This window comes from Mus musculus, chromosome 1 (assembly GCF_000001635.26).
Source record: "Mus musculus strain C57BL/6J chromosome 1, GRCm38.p6 C57BL/6J".
In the NCBI taxonomy this organism is placed as follows: domain Eukaryota; kingdom Metazoa; phylum Chordata; class Mammalia; order Rodentia; family Muridae; genus Mus; species Mus musculus.
In genome coordinates this window covers 191351707-191375341 of record NC_000067.6, presented here as the reverse complement: position 1 = coordinate 191375341, position 23635 = coordinate 191351707, and the positions used below count along the sequence as shown (strand labels likewise).

The following is a 23635-nucleotide window of genomic DNA, read 5'->3' as shown; positions in this document are numbered from 1 at the left end:
AGGAGAAAAAATGCTCAAAAATATCTTAAGACTCTGTTAGAACTGAGTCAGCTTCTAAAGATGGCACCTATTATCCCCAAATCATCATTATAATGGAATCTAATGATAGTAACAGTCAAGATGCAGCGCAAGCGCTGGGACAGGGCTCAGAGGTAGAGCGAGCACTGGCTTAGCCTGTGTGAAGCCTTGTGCTCAGTGCCCGGGAACAGACACAGAAGATTAAGATGGATACAGAGGTACCGTCTTCTTGAATAAAGATACAGCTATATTTGAAGGATAGAGTTTTGTTTTTTTTTTTAAGTAAATGAGTGACTGCAAGGATGCTGAGGATTTTCTCTACAAGTTACAAAGGGTTACAGTCATCATCATCAAAAGTGTGCAATACATATGTGTTCTGAAAAGCTTAGCATTGATAGAGAGCTTATAAAAAGCAAAGATGTCTTATCTCCTATATTTTTAAACTAAAGAGCTTGGTACCAGTGTTAGGAAATGCCATTAACTAATTGAAATTAACTATTTAACAGAAAACTCCAAAAGGTTTAAGGAAAAGGCCCTTGAGATGTCACCGAGTTTGCAGAGAAGAGCAAGCTCTGCTGCTGAACACCTGCTGGTGTTTGGACCAAGCAGGGGTAGTAGGCCCGACTGCTGGCTGTGTGCGTCAGTCAGAGCTGCCTCATTCTCTCCACAGTAGGTGAAGTCTCATTCCAGAGCTCAGGCAGGTTTTATCTGCAAATTTAATGATTCTTTTAAAAAAAAAGTTAACATATGTCCATTTCAGAGTAGTTCCCTAAAAGATGATTGAATAAAAAAAATAATAAAAATGTTATTTACTGTCCCTCAGCTTCACATCACAGGGACCGGTGCTGGCTCTGGGACAGAGCAGGAGAGATGATTAGTTGTGGGTGTAGACCTGTCTTAGACACTTTTAGTAGCACAGCCACAGAAGGCTAATACAGTACATTCAAAACTTATTTGTAGTTTTTAGCAGTCCCTCCAGAAGTCATGTAAATTTTGCTGGTCTTTAAAATATTCACACTTGCTATAATAAAAAAGAAATGGGGGGGCGGGGCTAGGGAGATGGCTCAAGATGGGCCATGGAGTCATGAGAACCTGAGTTGAATTTCCATTCCTCACACTTAGTCCCAACACTGAGGAGATGGAGAGACAGGAGGTCCCTGGAGCTTGCCGGCCAGACAGCTCAACAAATTGGCAAATCCAGGCTCACTCACATCCATGCATCCACACCAACTCATGGGAACACAAAGTCCACTGCATGTATCGTCATACACATGCACACACACCCGTACATGGGGACATAGAAAATCCCCTACATGTACACTCGCACACATGTGTGCACACACCCATTTGCAGATACCTGTGGTGAGATTTTAATCTTTTTGAAGATTCTTTTTGTATCTTTATATAAAACAGGAACTGATTTTTGATGGGCAAGCAATTTTACATACATGAGCCTAAGTATCAAGTTTTAGATATCTGATCTTAGAAACACAACCTCGGTAACGGTTCAGGAGACTTAGATAAGTGAGGGACTAGAAGGTTCCTATTGATAGATTTGAAAGTCTAGAGTCTAAATGTAATTTTTTAATGCTAAGAACAAAAAAACTGTGATACATTTGTTAGGATCAACTGTAAACCTTGTTTTTGTAACAAGCTGAAGGCAAATATCCCAGCACTCTGGAGGCAGAGGGAGGCAGATTTCTGAGTTCGAGGACAGCCTGGTCTACAAAGTGAGTTCCAGGACAGCCAGGGCTACACAGAGAACCCTGTCTTGAAAAAAACCAAAAAAAAAAAAAAAAAAAAGGTATCATTTATGTTCCAGGCTCTACTGGATGCATTAGAGGGAAGAGGGAAGCAATAGGCATAATGACAGAACATGTAGTTCCTACTTTGGGAGACCTCATAGATAAGGAGAATTAAAAATACAAGATATAATTAGCATGTGATACAAGAAATACTGCAACAGAGATACACACCTAAAATACTTTAGGGTAAAGGTGGATTTACCAACCAGTTTAGTTTGATCTATTAGGAAAATCTTTGATTAAGGACTTAGACCAAAATGGAGCCAGTGAGTAAAGTATCCAAGATTATGGTGGGGACATGGGCATTCTGGGCTCAGGGCCAGCCTGTGCTCTTCAGGAGCCCCAAGGGCTATGGTTTCACCAGGATGGAGAGGCAGGCTTGGTTGTATTGAAAGGGGACTTTAAGCATAGGCAGCTGTACTCTGACATAATACAGAGGCTTCATTTTCTAAATTATTGAGGATCTCATTGAGTACGGTAGTATTGATTCTCTTAGGAAAGTCTTAACTTTTTAAGTAGCTTACATAATAAATCAAAAATGAATAATTAGTTATGAATGAGTAGCCAGTTGTGACTGAAAATCTAGATAAGGGATGATACGCATCTAAATTGATTGAGGTGATCACAAGAAAGGTATGTTAGGATCAGTAATATCCGATTGATTGATTGTAGACAGCAAGAACAGCCTAGTGTAAATCCTTGTACGAAAATATTACAGCTGCCTGGATTTACTACTCAATCGCTTAGAGGACTGTATACATGCAAATAGCATCTACAAAATCATGTTTTAAAAAAAACCACAAAGTAACATTCAAGTTGGTTTATTCAGAGTTTTTCTCTTTCTATTTATAGATGCCACTTCAAATGAACAGCAAGAGCTTTTCTGCCAGAAGCTACAACAGTGCTGTGTACTGTTTGATTTCATGGACTCTGTCTCAGACTTGAAGAGCAAAGAAATTAAAAGAGCGACGCTGAATGAACTGGTTGAGTATGTTTCAACTAATCGTGGTGTAATTGTTGAATCAGCGTATTCTGATATAGTAAAAATGGTAAGCCTCTAGATTTCTATTCCTCAGATTAATGTAAGTGCAAAGATCTGAGGCGTATGTACAGTAACTAACATGCCCAAAAGAATGTTCTTAAAAACTTCCCCCTGGGGCCAGGCATGGCGCACACCTTGAATCCCAGCGCTTCAGAGACTGAGGTAGTCAATCTCTGTGAATTGTAGGTCAGCCTTGCCTACATAGTGAATTCCACATCAGTCATGGTGACTTTGTGAGATTATGTCTCAAAAAAGCCCATTTGAAAGATTATCTGTTTCATTGATATGGTCATTGGTTATAGGAGTTTGAGAAATTGGTAGGTATTGTGGCTCTTGGATACCTTTTTGGATACAGTAGACCTTAAACTTAGAACGCAATGTAGGCTCAAGCATACTGTTCTTGTATAGGACTACTGGGATTCAGTTCCCAACCTGCAGCTCTCTGACTTTTAATAGCTCAGCTCCAGGAGGATACCTCTAGCACCTACACTGAGGTGCACATCTACATACAGACACATGCATGTAACTAAAACTAAAATCTTAAAAATAACCAACAGTGTAAACGCAAGTTCATACAGATCATAGCGTGTGAGCGAGTAGTCACTGGGAACTGTAAGGGGGGCAGAGAAAACGAGACACACAGGTGTAGGCAGTGGGTAAGGGAGTTACGCAAGTTCCAGCTTCAGAGAAATCCCATTTAGGACGTTTATAGATTATAACATTTTAGTTGTAATTCAACCTATAAGGAGTTAAATAGTACTTCTTATCAAGCCTTGTTAGTCCAGAAGCCAGAATCTGAAGCAAACAGTTTGAGCACAGACATGAATCTGTAAGTGGAAAATTCTACTCCTGACTTTATAAGGTCCAAATAGCTGAACTAAAAATACTGACTTAATTGCCTTTACATTATGTGGATGGTTTTCTTTTTATCCCTGTCAAAGGAACTTAGGAATGTGTGTTGTATTTGTAGATCAGAAATTAATGCTTTAGTAGGTTTGTTGTTGATGTTTATTTGTTTTAGCTTTAGAGAGAACGTTAACCAAAGTAAAATTAGCTTTCTAAACTCACACAGATAGTAAAAGGGAATGTAAATATTAAATGCTGATGGACTTCCTATTTTTATTTTATTATTAAAATTTCAAGACTAAAAGTTATTGCCTTCTGTTAACTGATTTCCTGTGGTTTTTATTGAGGAATTTTGATGGAAAATACTCTATTTTAACTGAAAATAAACTGAGTAACTATTTTATTCAGATTATTCTATAATTCCATATATATTTATTCTGGGATTTAATCTCTTTACTCAAATAAAAAGATGTGGTTTTCCTTGTTTTTGTTTAATTTCTAAGTATGAGCCATCTAATCAACTTAGCCCTTTGACATACTTCTGGACATTTATTACATGTTATTTTATTGGGGGCCACAAAGCTAGCTTTTCATTTTGCTAGTAACAATTAGGAGACTTCTGTTACTCTGTGTGAAGCAGATGCCTATCACATGGTTACTGGTTTTACCTTTAAACTTGGTTTTGAAAGCTGGGCCTGGTGGCACATACCTTTAATTCCAGCTCTCAGGAGGCAGAGGCGATGAATCTCTGAGTTTGAGGCCAACCTGTTCTACAGAGCTAGTTCCAGCAAGACTACATGGAGAAACCCTGTCTCAAAAAAGAAAACTTTTTGAGTTGTGACTGATGAAGTTCTAGATAATTGCCTCCTTGGGGTTAAGAATAGCTGGAAACTTATTTGTACATCACTTGTATTACCTTCCTGCCCAAGTAGTTTATTTCAAACAGTCATCCCCCCCCACTACAGTCATTCCCCCACTACAGCCATCCCCCCACTACAGTCATCCCCCACTACAGCCATTCCCCACTACAGCCATCCCCCACTACAGTCATCACCCACTACAGCCATCCCCCCACTACAGTCATCCCTCACTACAGCCATCCCCCACTACAGTCATCACCCCCTATAGTCATCCCCCACTACAGCCATTCCCCACTACAGTCATCCCCCTACTACAGTCATCACCCCTATAGTCATCCCCCCCACTACAGCCATCCCCCACTACAGCCATCCCCCACTACAGCCATCACCCACTACAGTCATCCCCCCACTACAGTCATCCCCCTACTACAGCCATCCCCCCACTACAGCCATTCCCCACTACAGTCATCCCCCACTACAGCCATCCCCCCACTACAGTCATCCCCCACTACAGTCATCACCCACTACAGCCATTCCCCACTGCAGTCATCACCCACTACAGCCATCCCCCCACTACAGTCATCCCTCACTACAGCCATCCCCCACTACAGTCATCACCCCCTATAGTCATCCCCTACTACAGCCATTCCCCACTACAGTCATCCCCCTACTACAGCCATCACCCACTACAGTCATCACCCCTATAGTCATCCCCCCCACTACAGCCATCCCCCACTACAGCCATCCCCCACTACAGCCATCCCCCCACTACAGTCATCCCCCTACTACAGCCATCCCCCCACTACAGCCATTCCCCACTACAGTCATCCCCCACTACAGCCATCCCCCACTACAGCCATCCCCCCACTACAGTCATCCCCCACTACAGTCATTCCCCACTACAGTCATCACCCACTACAGCCATCCCCCCACTACAGTCATCCCTCACTACAGTCATCACCCCCTATAGTCATCCCCCACTACAGCCATTCCCCACTACAGCCATCCCCCTACTACAGCCATCACCCACTACAGTCACCACCCCCTATAGTCATCCCCCACTACAGCCATCCCCCCCACTACAGTCATCCCCCACTACAGTCATCCCGCCAATATAGAGTCATCCCCCCACAACAGCCATCCCCCTACTATAGCCATCCCCCCACCACAGTCATCCCTTCACCATAATCATCTCCTAACTAGCTCACCCTTAAACATTACTAAGCTATCTGATCTGGTCTGTTCATTTGTCTTAGAAGAAATAGTCTGGGAATAGTGGCATACCTTTAATCCCAGCACTGTGGAGGTAGAGGCTGGCAGATTTTTGTGAGTTTGGGAATAATCTGGTCTATATAGTGAGTTCCAAAAAAAAGCCCAAAAGAATTGTGGGTTGGGACCATAGTGTAGCTTTTGGTGGTGAGAAAAGGATGTGTGTGGTTTCCTGGGACCTGGCTGACACAGATGATACAGAGGAGGAAATTATAAACACTGTATGTCACTGGCTCTAAAATGAATCTCAGAGCCCTTCCTTGTTTAAGGGTAATTTGTTTTTAAAGTCTCAGATCTCAAAGTATTAAAACATAGGTAAACCATCATGAGGTTTTGTGACTATAATAACAGGGAGGGTGTTTTTGTTACAGCTATGGACCATAGCTGGATTCAAATATGGGAGGAGTTGTAGAATGACCAAATTAAAGATAGATGAAGTTGGTAACTTTAACTTTGCCTCTTGCCCATGATCCCCTCTCTTCTCCTCCCTGATTCTGTTTTAAGAAAAGATTTGAAAAGAGTGGCTGGTGATGAAAGCATTTGGAGGTGATCTGTGATCGTTAGCTGCTTGAGGTCTAAGGAAGTCAGTTACTCCGTAGAGAATCACGTATCCCTTTATGTCTTGAAGAGATTTATAGAGCTGAACAAAATTTATAGTTTTACCTTTCTGTAATAAAATGGTATTAGAATGTTTTATTTCTCACTGTTAAATTCACTTATACAGCAGAGAATATGAGTCCAAACTTAATTTCTTTTCAGATCAGTGCTAACATCTTCCGGACACTTCCTCCAAGTGATAATCCAGATTTTGACCCGGAAGAGGATGAGCCCACACTTGAGGCCTCTTGGCCTCACATACAGGTATGAGCTATTAGTCTGTATTAACAATGTTTACATGTCAACAATCTGTTGATCCTGTGGAGTTTTTAGTATTTGAGTTTTAAGCTGCATGTGCTGGCATCTGCCTGTAACCCAGTCCTTGGGGGACTGAGGCAGGAACATCATGAATTCAAAACCAGTTTCAGTTGCATGGTAAGAACCTGTCCTCCCCAAACTATAACTATGAGTCACTGAGGTGTTGCAGTGGGTAAGGGTGCACGCTGCCAAGCCAGGCGACAAAGTTCAGTCCATGTGGTGGAATAGAAAACGGAGTCCTGCAAGTTGTCATGTGACTCCCAGATGCAAGGCGTGACACATGCACCACACACCCCCCCACTTAGAAACACAAAATAAATGTTGACTTTTTTCTTTAAAGAAAGAAAAATAAAATAATTTTATTTGTTATTTTCATTATTTTTATTATTTTATTTCAAATACATTTTCTTAACATTATTTTGTCTTCTAAAAGTCATGTTTTGTTGTTTTGAAACAATCTCTCTACATAGCCCTGGCTGGAGTGGAACTCAGTCTGTAAACCAGGCTGGCCTCAAACTCAAAGCGATCCCCTTTCCTCTGTGTCCTGAGTGCTGGGATTAATGCTTGTGCCGCTGTAACTGGCTTAAGGTTTTCTTCGTCCTTATTTGAAGTTAGGTTGTCTGGTGTGAGTATAGCCATTCCAACTTCTGGCTGCTGTTACATGACTTAGGTTCTCCATTCTTTTACTTTTAGTCTCTTTGTTTCTTTTGAATCTAACGTATGTCTCCTAAAAATAGTATTTAGTTGGAGGTGCTAGATTCGTTGTTGTTTTGTGTTTTGAGATAGGTTCTCTCTATTATGTAGCCCTGGCTGCCCTAAAGCTTGCTTGTTGCCTAGGGTGGCTTTGAACTCAGAGATCTTGCCTCCTAACTGCTAGGATTAAAGGTATGCACCACCATGCCAGGCCCTTGAATTAATTTTTAATAGAATGAAGCACAAGTTCATCTGACATTTTCTGCTATACGTGGTATAAAATCAGTTTTTAAAGCATGAGATCCTCATTAGCCCATCTTACTCTTTTTTTTTTTTTTTAATTATGTGTTGCTGGATAGTCTTTGAGAAAGACTTTTAGTTTTTGAAAATTTAAAAAGCAGAGACAGATTTTTCTATCAGGATATTTTTATATACTCATAGAAATTAACATAAGAAACTCAGCCAAGTAAACAATGTGTTTCCATTTTTCACTTGTATAATTTGAGGCTCCGTTTATATTCCTCTGAGAGAAAATGGTTAACATTTTAGGAGATGGTAATTGCTACCAAGATAGGACTTCTAGGGCCGGTGAGACTGGTCAGTAGATAAAAGCACATGATGTCAAGCCTACTGACCTCTGCTCAGTGCCATAACCCTCGTGATGAAGAAAGCCAGCTTCCACAAGTCGTCCTCTGAGCACTCCACATGTGCCTGCTCCTTCTCCCTCGCTCTCGCCAGATCTTACTCAAGACAAAATCAGATTGCAATTTATTTCATCTATGGTCTGTGTATGTCTAAAATTTTACACTCTTGAGTTACTAAAGTTTGGTATAGCATTTAAATTTGGTAGTGAAATGTTTGGGGGCGATCTGAAGCTACTTAGGGTTCCAGGATGATGATGTCATGTATTTAAGCAGGTTTTACGATGGAATATAAAGCTGCTCGAAGTGAGATCACAGAACGTTACCACGCTGGAAAAAGGTGCTCAGTGGAAGGTTCCTGTTGTGCCTCTGTACACCTTAGAGATCTGTTTAGGACATTTTTAGTTGTGAGTCGGTACTATTATAATGATCTTTGCTGACCTCTGTGTGTGGCAGGGGAGGCTTGCAGTGTTGCCCAGGCTAGATTTGAACTCTGGGGCTTAGGTGAGCTCTTGTCTCAGCTTCCTCAGTAGCTGGGGATACAAATGTTTGCTGCCCTGTCCAGCATATGTTTTGTTGTTTCACTTTGAGATTGTATTTTAATTATAACGTGTCTTCCTTCCAGACCCTCCCATATACTACCTTTCCCCACTGTCCTTCAAACTGATGGCTTTTTCATCAGTTGTTATTAAGTACGTATGTTACTTGTATGCATGTTTTCAGGGCTGACGGTTTAGCACTGTATAGTTGGTGTGCTTGTCCCTGGGGAGGGACACCCCATTTCCCACTCCCAGCTTCATGCTCGTAGTTCTGTGTGGTGTCGAGGCCTTACAGGCTTTTCTCTGTCCAGTTTGCCATGGCTGTGTCTAAGTTTTGTTCAGTGGATGGAAGAGCAGAGAGAAGACATCCAGGCTGGACATATTTAAACTGCTCAGTATTTTGCAGAATCTCTGTCTTGCTTTCTCAGATGTTTAGAGAGAGAGATTCATAGAGAATTGGGCTTCTATTGCTGCTCATTGTGCCCAGGCAGTGTTCTAAACATGTAGTATAAACTATGTGGTATAATATATAGATGCTCTCCTTTATGAATTCTTTCATGGAACAAATTGTTTAAAATTCCTTCACATCACTTTCCTATTAACAGACTTTGGAAAGCACGTGGTCACTGTATTCCTTGGAAAGGGCCTTTTGTATACCTATACTCATTAAAACTGCCACTCAGTCTTGTCTTCTCTGGGTCAGATGGCTCCAGTTTCGCTAGCTTATATAGGTTTATTTTGAGATTCTTTAGTGTCCGTCCTGTTTTCTGGTGGCCCTGTATTGGATTACCTTAGGAAAGGCATTTTCAGAACTGAGTAGCACAATGGAGGCTGCGTGTGGTGTATGTGCTTGGTAGAGTACATGCCGTGGTAGACTACATGCCCTAGATCCGTTGTTAGAGTTGTACCCTGTATGAGGTACCCTACACCCCAGCATCAGGAAGGTGACACAGAGCCTCCAAAGTTCACACTCATTATCAGTTATATTTTAATTTTGTGTTCAAGACCAGCCTGGGCTACATGAGACACTGTTTCAAAAGACTGAGTAGTGCAGCTTCTATGTATCTCTTGTCTTTGGGGTGTAGGGTGCGCTCTGTTGTATACAATTGGCAAGCCAAACTTGTAACAGCACATGTAAAGTCTGCCATTGCATTAATGCTGAAGCTGTTGGTGTGTGTTCTAAGATTTTTGTTTTTGTTCTAAGATTCTTAAAGGCAAATTATAATTCTTCATATGGATATAGAGAAACTTCAGTAAATGCTCAGAAACAGTCTTATAAACTGTGATTTTTTGTTTGTTTTGTTTTGTTTTTCGAGACGGTTTCTCTGTGTAGCCCTAGCTGTCCTGGAACTCACTCTGTAGACCAGGCTGGCCTCGAACTCAGAACCCACCTGCCTCTGCCTCCCAAGTGCTGAGATCAAAGGCGTGAGCCACCACTGCCTGGCAAAACTGTGATTTCATATAGCTATTAAATACTCAAGCCTCCATTGTGTGTTTCTGACATTGGGAGTAAAAAAAAGTACCACAAAGCAACCCCGCTAAGACTCTAATGCCTGCATGTTTTACGGTTCATGCCCAGAAATGAACATTCTTAGTCAGATGTGATAGGTTCAGGAAGAAATAATGTAGGAAGAGGGAGTGGAGTGGCTCTGGGAACGAGCTTCATTCCTAGGAGATGGTCTGTCTCACTGTGATGAAGACTCTCAGCTCTGTGGGTTTCTTCCGTCTGTTTATAATACTCAGGCAGCATGTGTTAAATAAGTAGCCTTTGACCTCTCCTCAGTGCTGCTGAGTTGGCTCCTGACCGCAGGTATTTGCATCTAGACTAGTCATTTCATGTGCATTGTTGTTGGGGAAATTATGTAGATGAAAATTATTTTAAAAATTAGGCATCTGAAGAGATGGCTCAGCAGTTAAGAGTTGACACTGACAGCTTTTACAGAGGACCCAGGTGTGAGTCCCAGCAACCAGCATCACAGCTCCAGTTCCAAGGAGATATGACTCCCTCTTCTGGCCTCCTTAGGTATTACATGTACATGGTGCACAGACAGGTGCAGGCAAAACACCCACACCCACACGTAAAATAATACAATTTTAAAAAATAAACCGCTGGGCAGTGGTGGCACACGCCGTTAATCCCAGCTCTTGGGAGGCAGAGGCAGGTGGAATTCTGAGTTCAGGGCCAGCCTGGTCTACAGAGTGAGTTCCAGGGCAGACAGGGCTACACAGAGAGTCTCGAAAAAACAAACAAACAAATAAACAAACAAACAAACAAACCGTGTACAGCTTATGAACAGCATAGCACTCATCCACATACTGCTTTAGGGATCTGGGGCTTGTGCTTGATGTCATGTAAGTCTCCCAAGGGGTTCGCTGGTTCTCTGAAAAGTTATGTGATAGAAGGCCTTAGTTGTGCTATCAGCACAGCTACAGTTTAACTCTACAGAGCACTCCAGGCTCACGCTGGGGCCTGTTTGTGCCCCAAAGCAAAATTATTTTTATTATGTTCTTAATGCACAATTAACATTAAAAATTTTGTATCTCTCAATCAAACTTTGTTCCCTGTGCCCAGGTGGGTAAGGTACATTTAAACTTTGTAGCCCTAGTTGGCCTGGAACTCACTATGTAGATCAGGCTTTGAACTCACAGAGCTCCACCTGCCTTTGCCTCCAAAGTGCTGGGATTACAAGTGGACCACCATACCTGCTTAGATTTAAAAAAAAAAAGAAAGTATTTTTGTATGTGTGCGCAGGTGCCCACAAAGACCAGAAAAGGGCATCAGAGTTCCTGAAACCGGAGTTAACAGGCCCTTGTGAGTTGCCTACTGTGGGCGTTGGAGACTGAGCTTTGGTGCTTCTAGCTGCTGAGCTGCCCCTACACATCCATACCTTGTCCGGCTTTTCATACAGGTGCTAAGGATCCAGATTCCAGTCCTCACACTTGTGAGGCAAGAGATTCACCCATTGAGCTATCTCCCTAGACCCCCAGATGTTTAAGTGACCTTGTACTTTGGGATCTAACTCTCTTGTATTTTTAGGATGCTTAATTGATATGTTTGCTTATAAATTAAGTTGTACCTTGAGGCCAGTTTCTTACTTTTCATAGCTATTAGGTTGTTTGTTTTTTTTCCCCCAAGTGTTTCTGTGTATAACCCCACTGGCTGTGCTGGAACTCATTCTGCAGACCAGGCTGGCCTTGAACCTTTAGAGTTCTGCATTCTGAATGCTGGGATTAAAGGTGTGCACCACCACGGCCTGACTACAATTTTAAAAGACTAGCCATGCTTTCTCCTTGATTATTTTAGTTCTGACTTGCCGTGATAAGGTGCACTGTGCTGTCACACAGGCTGCGTGGGACTTCTTGGTACAAGACTCACCCATGTATCTGGTTTGTTTGTTGTGGTGTACAGTTCCTTCTCAGGCCTGTGCTTCTACAGTGTTGTTTGTTACTCTCCAGGTGTACTGCTTTCCATTTCAATTTTCATGTTCTGCTTTTATGTGTGTGTGTGTGTGTATACACATGTGTAGGTCAGACAGACAACCCATGGAAGTCTTTTTTTTTTTTTTTTTTTTTTTTTTTTTTTTTTTTTTTTACTTTCCACTAAGTTGGGTCCTGGGAATTGTACTCAGGTCAGTGGTTAGCGGCAAGTTCTGTTACCTTCTTGAACCACCTTACTAGACCCTCTACCCTAGTTTAATAGGAAGACTTGATTTTTATAACTGGTATGACCACACTGCCCGCTCTTATTCTGAGCCTGTGCTTAAGGGACTCTAGGGGATGGGGGGACATTAACTTGATACCTTGGGAACTTCAATTGGTTCTAGCACTCATAAATTACGATCATTCAATGAGTGGTGCAGAAATACAACCCTCACCGACTGTGGCTCAGGAGACTGCTTAGTGATGAACGCCATGACCAAGAACAGTCTAGGAGAAGAGGGCACCTGTCAAGGAAGGACTTAAGGACCAGAGACTGGGACTGACGCCAATGCCACACAGAAACACTGCTTACTGGCTTGCTCGGTTTATTTTCTTACACACCTCGGAACCACGTGCCCAGAGATGGTACTATCCAGATCAGATTAATCAAGAACATGCCCCAAAGAATTGCTACAGGCTATCTGATGGAGACATTTTTATCAGTTGACTTCCTCTTCCCAGATAATTGTAGCTTGTGTCAATTTGATAAAAAGCCAATCAGGAGAAAAGCTAAACTGTAAAAATAAAGGTTCCTTAAAACTTTGTTTTTAGAAACAGTTACCAACTCACGCTAGTAAGAAAGGTGGTTGGTTTTTTTGTTTGTTTGTTTTTCTGGAACTGTAATTCAGAATATTATCAACAGCATTTTGCTTTTACTTACCTTCTCGCACAGTTGGTGTATGAATTCTTCTTGAGATTCTTGGAGAGTCCTGATTTCCAGCCCAGCATTGCAAAGCGATACATTGATCAGAAGTTTGTCCAACAGGTAAGGGACTCTTAGATCTCAAATGTTTGTATCCACGCACTGGCTTAGTAATTAGTTGTTTTTAAGAGTAATTGATTTAGTGGTCTGGAGAAAAAGCTCAGGGGTTAAGAGCAGTGATTGTTCTTCTAGAGGAGCCAGGTTCAATCCCCAGCAGCCATGTGGCAGCTCACAACTGTTGGTGAGTCCAATTTCAGAGGGGCTGGCACCCTCACAAAGACATACATGCAGGCAAAATGGCAATGGAAAAAAAGGGGGGGGGATAGTCATTTAAACATATTCAGTGACTATTCTTGACAAAGTAAAAGCGGCTTCCAAGGTTGGCAAGACACTGGGGTCAAAGTGCTGCTGTTCCAGAAGCTCTGTTCGATTCCCAGCACCCAAGTCTGGCAGCTCACAAAAGCCTGTGAATTCCAATTCTAGAGGGTCAGATGCCGTCTTCTGGCCCCCACACACGCTCACTCGTCTTCTGAGTAGCTTTCAGCAGTTGAGTTTTATATCCAGAGTGTGCACCCAATGAAATTAGTCAAACTGCCCTTTCTGCAGTGCCTCAAAGTTCGGGATTTAAGACTTTGACTTGCCGTGTTTTAATCATTGTGACTGAGCTGTAGATGTCTTTCTGTACACCTAGCATCTGAACACCAGCTGCCTGTCTCCACCCATCCCATCCCCCCTTTGCACCACAGGTTCCTTAAGCCACAGTTAAAATAAAATGGGACCTTGAGAGGAGATAGCTGAGCACATGGAATGAATGCCTTCTTGGTTTTTAGAAATGGGTATTACTTCTATTTCTGGACACTAACATGCAATTAATTTCTAAGAATGTGCCCATTTTTTTTTTCATTGTCAAGATCCTTAAAGACTTAACAGCCTCTCTTCTGTCGTTTGAAATTGTCTGGCCCTAGACAGAACTGTCAAGTGAACCATTCTATTTCCATTTTCCCTTTTAAAGCCATAATCACTGTGTAACCTTGTTAGGAATCTGATGCTGAGAGAACAATTTGACTCCATTGTGAAGACCTTTCAGACCACTGCTGGGTGTTCTGGATGATAAAGATTCCACATATTGGGGCTGGAGAGGTGGCTCAGAGGTTAAGAGCGCTGACTGCTCTTCTAGAGGTCCTAAGTTCAATTCCCATCAACCACATAGTGGCTCACAACCATCTGTAATGGGGTCTGATCTTCTGGTGTTTCTGAAGAGAGCAACAGTGCACTCACATACATAAAATAAACAAATCTTTTTAAAAATATTCCACATATTTTGAACAGTTCTGGCTCATATATGGTAAATCTCTGCCTGCCTATCCCTTCAAAAACTACATAAGACTAGATGTCCGCTAACAGTACAGCATACACATCAACCAGGGGTAAAGTCAGTCCAAATACAACGGGGCCTTTGGGGCAATTGCAGATAAACAAACGCACATTTACTTTCTTGTATGGTTTGCTGTGGAGTGTACTCAGGCTCTTGTGAAGCCACACACCTTAGACTGTATCTCTGATGACAGCAGATTGAGGGGACCTTGCATATTCGTGCTGCAGTAACCTGGTGCTCTAGGGACTTAGACTGCTGGGCTTCTCTGAGGAGAGACAGAAGCCCAGTAGAGCAGGAACGGTTTCCTGCCTTCTACCTCAAACTCCTGAAGTATCTGGAAAGCCAAGGCCGTTAACTATCTGATTCCAACAGTTCCGTGTACTGCACACAGCTGCGTCTCGGAGGTATCGGGGTTGTGGGGTGTGCTTCTGAAAACTACCATGTGAGAATTCTCAGCTTTGAAAGTTAAAACTCAGAAGAGTAGAAGAGATTTAAGTTAAAAGAGCTGGGGGCAGGGGCGGGGGTGGTGGTGGGGAGGATGGCGGCATACTACATAATTTAAATTTACGTTCAAATAAGATAATCTCCCAAGAAAACTAAGATATATTCGTTGTTTTTTGTGACACAGACCTGTCATTGGATACTTCATCAATGTTATGCTTATTGTAAAAAGAGCCCACATCCAGTGCCACACAGCTTGTAAATGGCACAGTCTGGATTTGAACTAGAGCAGTGTCACCCTTCGTAATGCTGCGGCCCTGTGTTGTAGTGACCCCTAGCCATAAAATTATTTTATTGTACTTCATATCTGTAATTTTGCTGCTGTTGTGAATCATGGGATCCCCAAATGGGTCGTGACCCACGGCTTGAGAACCATGGAACAGGACCTTCTGATTTTGACTGAATTATTCTTAAAAATAGTTTGAGGGCAACAGAGCCAGAAAAACCAGGTTTCCTGGCATGAGTATATTATTTCTAATTAGTTTTATTTAATTACAATACTTCAAAATATGTCTAGATTTGAAACTCAGAGCTAACAACTGCTGTTGAGCTTCGTGCCCCCTTAGAGCTAAGTCTGCGTTGAACAAAACCATCTCAAGTAAACCAACATCAGAAACACGAATTTAAGGCTAAAATGAGAAGGCTAGCCATTCCTAATTATGATCATTTGGACCAGTGCTTTGTAGGTATTTTTGGCTGGAGCCTCACGCAGTATCTTAACCTAGCCAAAAATGAGTGCAAACCACAAGGAAGTTGCTTGTTTAAGGCACGTGAATGTGACTTATCAGTGCCTCAGAATGTCTGCTTGGGTTTGGAATCTGCACAGAAACAATGAAGAAAGAGCTCGCCACCTTCCCTGGCTATGCCCAGCATCTCAGTTTAGAACAGAAGGGTCCGTGCAGTTCTGGAAGACTCTTACGCATTTGGAGATGTTCAAGGCAATCTTACCATGGAACTTTCGAACAGCCTGGCCTCCAAATATCAGTACTCTGGAAGGCAGAGGCAGGAAGATTGCAAATTCAAGGCCAGCATGGGTTACATAATGAGTCTCGGTCTCAAAAATAAATAAATAAAAATAGTAAGTTTTATTAAAAAAAACATTAAACGTAACACTAAAAATTATTCTAGGAAAGAATTTTAAAGTCACTGGCAAGGTTAAAAAAATTATATTTTTAGAAAGTGTTTATATTCTTTGAAACAATACAAAGAATTATGAATTTAGTGAAAATATTTATACTTTTCCTAGTTTCATTTACTTAGCAAAGATAAAAATCTAGTAAGGCAGAATATTTCATAGGTTATCTTACAATCAGAATTAGAAAAAAGAGCGGTTTTAGCTCGATTGTTTTTTTAAAGTAATTTGTCAGATTTCTCTTCAAGCTCCTGGAGCTTTTTGATAGTGAAGATCCACGGGAGCGCGACTTCCTGAAGACCGTCCTGCATCGGATTTACGGCAAGTTCCTTGGCCTGAGAGCGTTCATCAGAAAGCAAATTAACAACATTTTCCTCAGGTAAATTCATCACCGAGAGCAGTCTCCTCCTCTCTTGAGCCAGGCTCCTTCAGCTGAAACCCGACAGAGCTGATGGCACCTCAGGCATCCCTGCCCACTCCGTGGTTCTCACACGGTGGCAGCCTAACGTAGAACCCTGCCACCTTTACCCTCAGCAGTGGTAGCAGGACAGTGTTGGATGGGTGACTGTGTTTGAGTTGAAAGAATAATTTGCTCAAACTCTCTCTGAGTTTTTTTTTTTTTAAACAATCACTATTTAAGCCAATACCTGTAGAAGTGCTTCCTTTGGACGGTTCTGATAAAGCTGATTAAAATCTGTTTGGGACCACGGTTTAAATACTGGTGAAACCCGTGCTTCACATCAGACTTCACATTAATATCTGTGTTTCAAGTTCGTTTTTCTTTATGTCAGTTATTGATGATGCAAAATTAGGCTAGCATGGGAGATGGGAGGGGGCTGTTGCCTCCCCTAGTCTTAAATCAGTGTTCCATCTCCTCAGCTCTGCAGCCCCATGTCACCCCCAACTCATGCTGTCATTTGCTTTAAAGGCAGTTGTGATAGTAGATAACTAGATAGCCTATCAGTTACTGTCTAAAGTTTCTGAACAGTTGAAAAAATGGACCCCCTTTCCTCGGATTTTTATGTGAATAGTGGTCTCCTACTTTGAAACGGTTTCTTTAGGCAATCTGTCTTTCTTTTATATTAAGCGTAATATAATGATCCCGGTGGAATAATACTATGTGGCAGATTTTAGCAGAGGACTGTGTGACTCGGGAAATAGATCCTGTGTTGTTACTGCTCTCAGTTTGGGCTGGGATGTAGCTCATTTGGTGCTGTGGTGGCACACACCTCTAGTGACAACAGGGTCAGATGGTCAGGACTGGCTACACAGCAAGCTTAAAGGCAGTGTGGCAGTCTCAAAACAAAACAGAGAGTCTGGTGTGAACCAGAAGCCTTGAGGCTGAGCAGCCACTGCTTGCTGTTACTGCTGCCTTGGGCTGAGTTTTTTCACCTTCCTGCCTTGTTCTTTGGTGTTTACATTTTATTACATCTATCTTTATTTCAAATTCAGGTTTATATATGAAACGGAACATTTCAATGGTGTGGCTGAGCTCCTGGAAATATTGGGAAGGTAGGTCAGGGGTGGGGTTTTGTTATTTTTTAAGAATTAAGTTACTGAAAGAGTATTTTATATACAAAACAGCTGGAGTTGAAATGAGTTCCTATTTGAGAGTTTACAGCACAATGCTAGATGCCCTGGGCTCAATCCCTAACAGTGTGTGTGTGTGTTGTGTGTGTGTGTGTGTGTGTGTGTGTGTGTATACACACACACATACACTGTTGTGTGTTGTTGGATCTACATAGCCTTGCCCCTTGGAAGTTCTTCCCAGCTGGAAGCCTGGAAGAGATGAAGTTGTCATTCATTCACTACAAAAATTCTTACCCAAGCCGGGCAGTGGTGGCACAAGGCTTTAATCCCAGCACTTGGGAGGCAGAAGCAGTCGGAGGGGAGAGGGAGAGAGAGATCTTATCCAAATGTCGATAGGCCATCCCCAATCTAACTTTTCCTTTAGAAGAGTCTTCGGTTTTCTATACACGTCCTTTCTGTTCACTACACACCAGTAATGATAGCATTATCTTAATTCTAGATTATTCAGAAATGTCAGGGAAACCCCACCCCCACCCCCCATTATCACTGTGCATGCTGGGAATTCTAACAGCATTGAGACAGTCACTCCTGTTGCTTTAAGGAGGGAAATTAAAGGCAGCTGTGCAGAACTCTGTAGTGACAGTGTAGATGTCAGATTCCAGGCTGCCCTGGAGGGACAGCTCAGCAGGCTGCCCTACCACTCCCCAGTGCTGTAGGTCATGTAACTTGTGGAAGCAAAGTGACTACTTAACCCTTCCCTGCCTTTTCTTCCCTCCAGTATCATCAATGGCTTTGCATTGCCACTGAAAGCAGAGCATAAGCAGTTTCTAATGAAGGTTCTTATTCCTATGCATACTGCAAAAGGATTGGCCTTGTTTCACGCACAGGTAAATTTCAGAACAATTACAAATGGATATTTCCAAAAACAAATATAAAGGCAAAAAAACTGAGAGGTATTAAGGTGCTAGTTTCTTGTAAAATTAAAGAATGTGCTTTGGCAAAATTTTTATTATGAGTTTGTTTACATACTACTACTGCGGTTTTAACTTAGATATAGAAAAGATTATCAAAAGTTTGCTTCTTATATTTAGGTCTGGGAAGTGCTTAGTTGTGTGACCCTGAATGAATCTCACAGGGATGCAGAATGATGCTAATGATCTGTTAGGTCTTGGTCGCTGTTAACATTAGCACTGGAAGACTAAATGGGTGTTTTTAAGTTAATTAAGTCTAGAGCTAACAATATGTTGAACTTAGAACTTTAATAAGAATATATTCATCTTATACTGCAACTTAAAACTGGAGTGACATTTTGTGTCAGTGTGAAACTATCCCCTTACCCCTAGTGTTACGTCACTAACATCTCTTAAACTTGCCTCTGCCCGTTAGCTGGCGTACTGTGTTGTGCAGTTCCTGGAGAAAGACACAACGCTGACAGAGCCGGTGAGTGTTCAGTTCCTGTTCATGCGCTTGTCTGGCCACTGGTGTTTCATTGCAGCCTGGGTAGTCAGTTCTCACACAGAGAGCAGCTTCTGGGAGCCTGAGAACGGAGCATGCTCAGGAGGCAGGAGGCATAAACTGAGGGACTGATGGTTAAGATGTAGGTAAGATCCAGAGACAACGGTGAACTCTTAGCTCTCCTCACTCAATCCTTCTGTCACTTCTTACGGTGAGAACACACCGAGTCCCAGAACCATTCCCTTGAGTTTTGTTCAGAAATAAAAAGATTAGAGGTGTTTCCTCCCCTCCAGCAGTTTGGAGTTCAGTCTTAGAAATACTTAGTCATTGAGAAAAATGATTAAGATGAGCCGGTGTGAGAGCAGAAGGCTCAGCAGCTCAGCCCTAATGAACTCTGTAACCTTTAGCCTGGCTGATCTAGAACTGTATTTAGCCTAGACTGGCCTCAAACTTGTGATCCTCCTGCCTCAGCCTCCTAAATGCTGGGATTTTGAGCTCACCCAACTCACTATACAAACCACTGATTGTACCCTTAAGTAAAATGAGTGTTTCGGTAGAATGCTTTTTAAGCACTTCAAATATAAGTACTGAAACTGAAGGACTAGAATTCATGTATTTAGGCTAACCATAGGGGTGCTTGAAATTTGATATGCATGGCCTAATTGTTGAAATAGATGGTCTCCTTTTAACATCTCAGTTTGCCCTGATTTTGTCAGCCATAAAACAGGTTCGGGCACTCTAGATAATGAGAATTATCTGTTAGCTGTGATGAGCTGAGGCTTGAGCCCAGTTGGTAGGGTGCTGGCCTAGCATGCACCGGGCCCTGGGTTCAACCACCAGTTACTTATACGGTCTTGGAAAAACAAAAATGTTCTCGAAGATTAACTTCCTTCACACCAGACATCATTTTCTTGTTCTTTAAGTGTCCACTCACGTTGGTCCCGTTCCATGAAGACCACAGACTTTGCCCAGCCGTGTAGTACCTAGAGCAGTGTCTGGCACGGCCCAGGTTCAAGTCCACAGCTAAGTAGGGATTTTCATGTACTGAGTGCTAAATGCTTGACGTCAGGATGAGTGAAATATCTTGGGATAGTCTAGCTAGTAGAAGTGGTAAGGTCTGGCTGTATCCCAGGCTGGTCTAGAACTTGGAATTCTCCTGCCTGGGTACCTCCAAGTGCTAGGATTGTAGACGTGTACCACACACCCAGTTGTTGAATTCATTCTAAACTTTGCTGGTTTTTGTAGGTGATCAGAGGACTGCTGAAATTTTGGCCAAAAACATGCAGTCAGAAAGAGGTGGGTTTTAATAATAATAAAAATAAATGTATTTACATTAGGACTGCAATCTTGACCTGCTCTGTGAACTGTACCCATTTCCTAATGTACCGATTTGCCTTGTCTACATTAGCATCATTTGTAAATTTTTTAAAAGGAAAAAAAATTTTTTTTAAACCTAGGTGATGTTTTTAGGAGAAATTGAAGAGATCTTAGATGTCATTGAACCAACACAATTCAAAAAAATTGAAGAGCCGCTTTTTAAGCAGATATCCAAGTGCGTCTCCAGCTCTCATTTCCAGGTACCAGCTTCCTTTCTCTGTGACATTCTGTTGTTGTGCCATCCTTTTTCCTGCGGATTTTGAGGTTTCTGGTGTCTTTTTAGGTTGCAGAAAGAGCACTGTACTTCTGGAATAATGAATATATTCTTAGTTTGATTGAAGAGAATATTGATAAAATCCTGCCAATCATGTTTGCCAGCTTGTATAAAATTTCCAAAGAACACTGGAATCAGTAAGTTTCTGTTGTTGTTGGGTTCCATTTAACATACAGTCTCAGTAGCACAGGCTAGCCTTGAACTCTTGGCTCAGCCTCAGCGCTGAGATCACAGGCGTGTACTTCACGTGTCTTTACTTTGCTAGTTGAAGCCTGGACAGATCTGTAACCTATACTGAAGGTGAGTGTCATAGTTGTAGATACTGCTTATCCTTATAAAGCTGTCTATGGATGCTCCTCAGCAAATGGTCTAACCAGCTTGCGGTCCAGTGCCATCGGCTGAGCCAGCTGTATCCGGCCTCCCCAAGCTAGGAACTGAGGACCAAAGGGAGACATGGCATTCAGACATTCCGACTTCTGTGACATTTTTATCTTGCTACCCAGGGTCTAGGATGAGACTACAAAACTCACATGAAGAGAACCAGAATATTGTATCTACATAGGAAGAGGGTAAACATTAGAATCTCTGGCCTGTGAGACTAGACTGTTTCCACTTTAGTTCTAGCATCTGGCATTAATTATGCATTCAGTGTTGCTGGCCTCTAACCCAGAACTGTCTTCTCTTTCTTTCAGGACTATTGTAGCACTGGTGTACAATGTGCTGAAAACCCTCATGGAGATGAACGGCAAGCTTTTTGACGACCTTACTAGTTCCTACAAAGCCGAAAGACAGAGGTACTTGATGAGTTTTGAAAATTCTGTGTTCTTCAGTTCAGAAAGGTCCATCTCTTAGTCGGTGGATCTATGGTGAATATGTTAGGCATTATCATTTGGAAGCCTCTGAGCACTACAGCCATTGTCCAGGAAAGTAATCCCGGTATTTTTATAAATTTGTTAAGACTTTCCTCCTCTAACAGTTAGACTGTGGTTTAAGTGCGGATCGTGTTCGTCCTGATCTCAGCTGAGACATAAGATTTTTCCCGAGAGCTTGATAGTCCTGGTGCTGTGGATCATCAGAGAGTGGTATCTGAAGTCAGCACACTGTCAGGAAGCGAGTCAGAGCTCTGTGATTTTAAGGCCAGGAAGACACAAACAAAAACCTCACAAGGTTCAGGTAGAAATTAGAACCAGGATCCAAGTCCACAAAGCAACAGGCAGGAGAGGTGTGTGGGAACCAAGACCTAGAAATAAAAGCCCTCCTTTACAGCCTGTACTTTCTTTACTTATCTAGTTTTAAAGCTCACTCAGTTTGAACATAAACTGACGGGTGGGTAGATTGCCTTTCTGCTGGTATGGAAGGGTGGGGCTTCTACCTCTCCCTAGGAGGCCTGAGTGTTAACTGTAGCTGACCTAGAGGCCTCGAGTGACTACGGTGAATTAGTGCCATGTAATACCACGCGTGTCACAGAAGCCACGGGCATTGTAATGCTCGCTCCCCACAAAGCCACCAACCAGTGTCTTTCCTGAGCTTCCCATTAAAACTGCTGATCTCTCTACAGAGAGAAGAAGAAAGAACTGGAACGGGAAGAGTTGTGGAAAAAACTAGAGGAGCTGCAGCTGAAGAAGGCTCTAGAGAAACAGAACAATGCTTACAACATGCACAGTATTCGCAGCAGTACCAGTGCCAAATAAAGATCAGCTCCCCCTGCTGGGCGGTCGTTTTGTACACTTTTTTTTTTTTTTGAATATATAAAAACTTCAGAGCAGACCTCATCAGTATAATATAATTAGGAGGCCAGTTTTTCCTGGCAAGCGTAAAAGCGAAAGAATTATGGACTAAAACATAGCCCTGTGCTGTATCACGGCCACAGTATATTGTAAACTCTGTCTAATCATGGATTGTGTCACTGTCTCTGTTGAGTGAGGTGATCGTGGGAGTGGCAAGCGTGTGTTGCGACTTGAGCCCGGTTGTGCTGCACACACAGATGAAGCCGTCCTCTGCACACTTCCTTTATCATGTGTTTTCACCGTGCTGCACACCTTGGTGCTGCACACCTTGAGTACATCTGAGGAAAGAGCCTCGTAAGATAAGCGGAGGGGTTGCCCTTCCCTCACCTCTCCTAGAGAGGTGTGGGCAGGGGACAAGAGCCCAGCCTCATTAAAGACACTGCCATACTCTGGGTTTTACAACATCTGACATTTCCAGGCTTCTGAAGCACAAAGTATTAAAGTTGGGGGGGGGAAGTAAACCAAAATTCTGATGTTCCCAAATCCCCCCTTCAGCAGCGGCTCCCCGGAGCGTGTGCGGAGCAGCACAGGCCACGGGTGGACCCGAGGCTCACCTCCTTCATTCCTCTCCTCCAAGGCTGGAGGCAGGGCCTTCCCAGTCCTCACCCTGCCAGTCCCCAGGCCTGCCTGCCTGCAGGGTGGAGCTCTGGGTCCCTCCCACAGTGTGATGCAGACTGCTAGCTGTCACTGCCTGGCTTTATTTAAAGGAACTGCAGCAGGTGTCCTCAGAGCTGACTATGTAGAAGCTTTGTCTGTTTTTACCTGGTCAGGTATTTTTCACACTGTTGTTACCAGTACCATTCCAGCCTCTTGCCTTGCAGTTGTATGGAAAACTGTTTTATAATGAGAGATCTTTACTGAGGATTGAGCAGCATTTAATAAAGTCTATGTTTGTATTTTGCCTTATGTCATTTGCTCTTTTGTCTCTGGAAGATATTTATATTAGAGAATTATAACTTACGGATGTACTCTAATTAGAATTAGGTTGCTTGTGGTCCAGGGATTAGGAGTCTAGCCATCTAACCGATCTTTTCATAAAATCCCAAGCTTCTTGTCCCTCCGTGTTCTAGGACAGTTTAACATTAAAGCTAGTTTTAACTAAAACGGGAAATCTCAGAATCCATGGCAGTAGCAGTTCTGGGAAAGGCAGGGAGACTGTAACATGGTTTCAACT

At 42.5% G+C, this 23635-nt stretch overlaps 1 protein-coding gene across 1 annotated transcript in view; it reads left to right on the top strand.

Annotated features, from left to right (window-relative positions):
- Positions 1-23361, top strand: part of Ppp2r5a (protein phosphatase 2, regulatory subunit B', alpha) — a 45061-nt gene extending 21700 nt beyond the window's left edge. The window contains exons 2-13 of the mRNA NM_144880.4: positions 2676-2872; positions 6600-6701; positions 13001-13093; positions 16287-16417; positions 17491-17550; positions 18347-18455; positions 18955-19008; positions 20269-20319; positions 20481-20600; positions 20684-20811; positions 21367-21468; positions 22233-23361. Of these exons, the coding sequence (NP_659129.2) occupies positions 2676-2872; positions 6600-6701; positions 13001-13093; positions 16287-16417; positions 17491-17550; positions 18347-18455; positions 18955-19008; positions 20269-20319; positions 20481-20600; positions 20684-20811; positions 21367-21468; positions 22233-22365 (1280 nt within the window). The 3' untranslated portion in view covers positions 22366-23361. The remainder of the gene's footprint in view (positions 1-2675; positions 2873-6599; positions 6702-13000; positions 13094-16286; positions 16418-17490; positions 17551-18346; positions 18456-18954; positions 19009-20268; positions 20320-20480; positions 20601-20683; positions 20812-21366; positions 21469-22232) is intronic.
- The last annotated feature ends 274 nt before the right edge of the window (positions 23362-23635 follow it).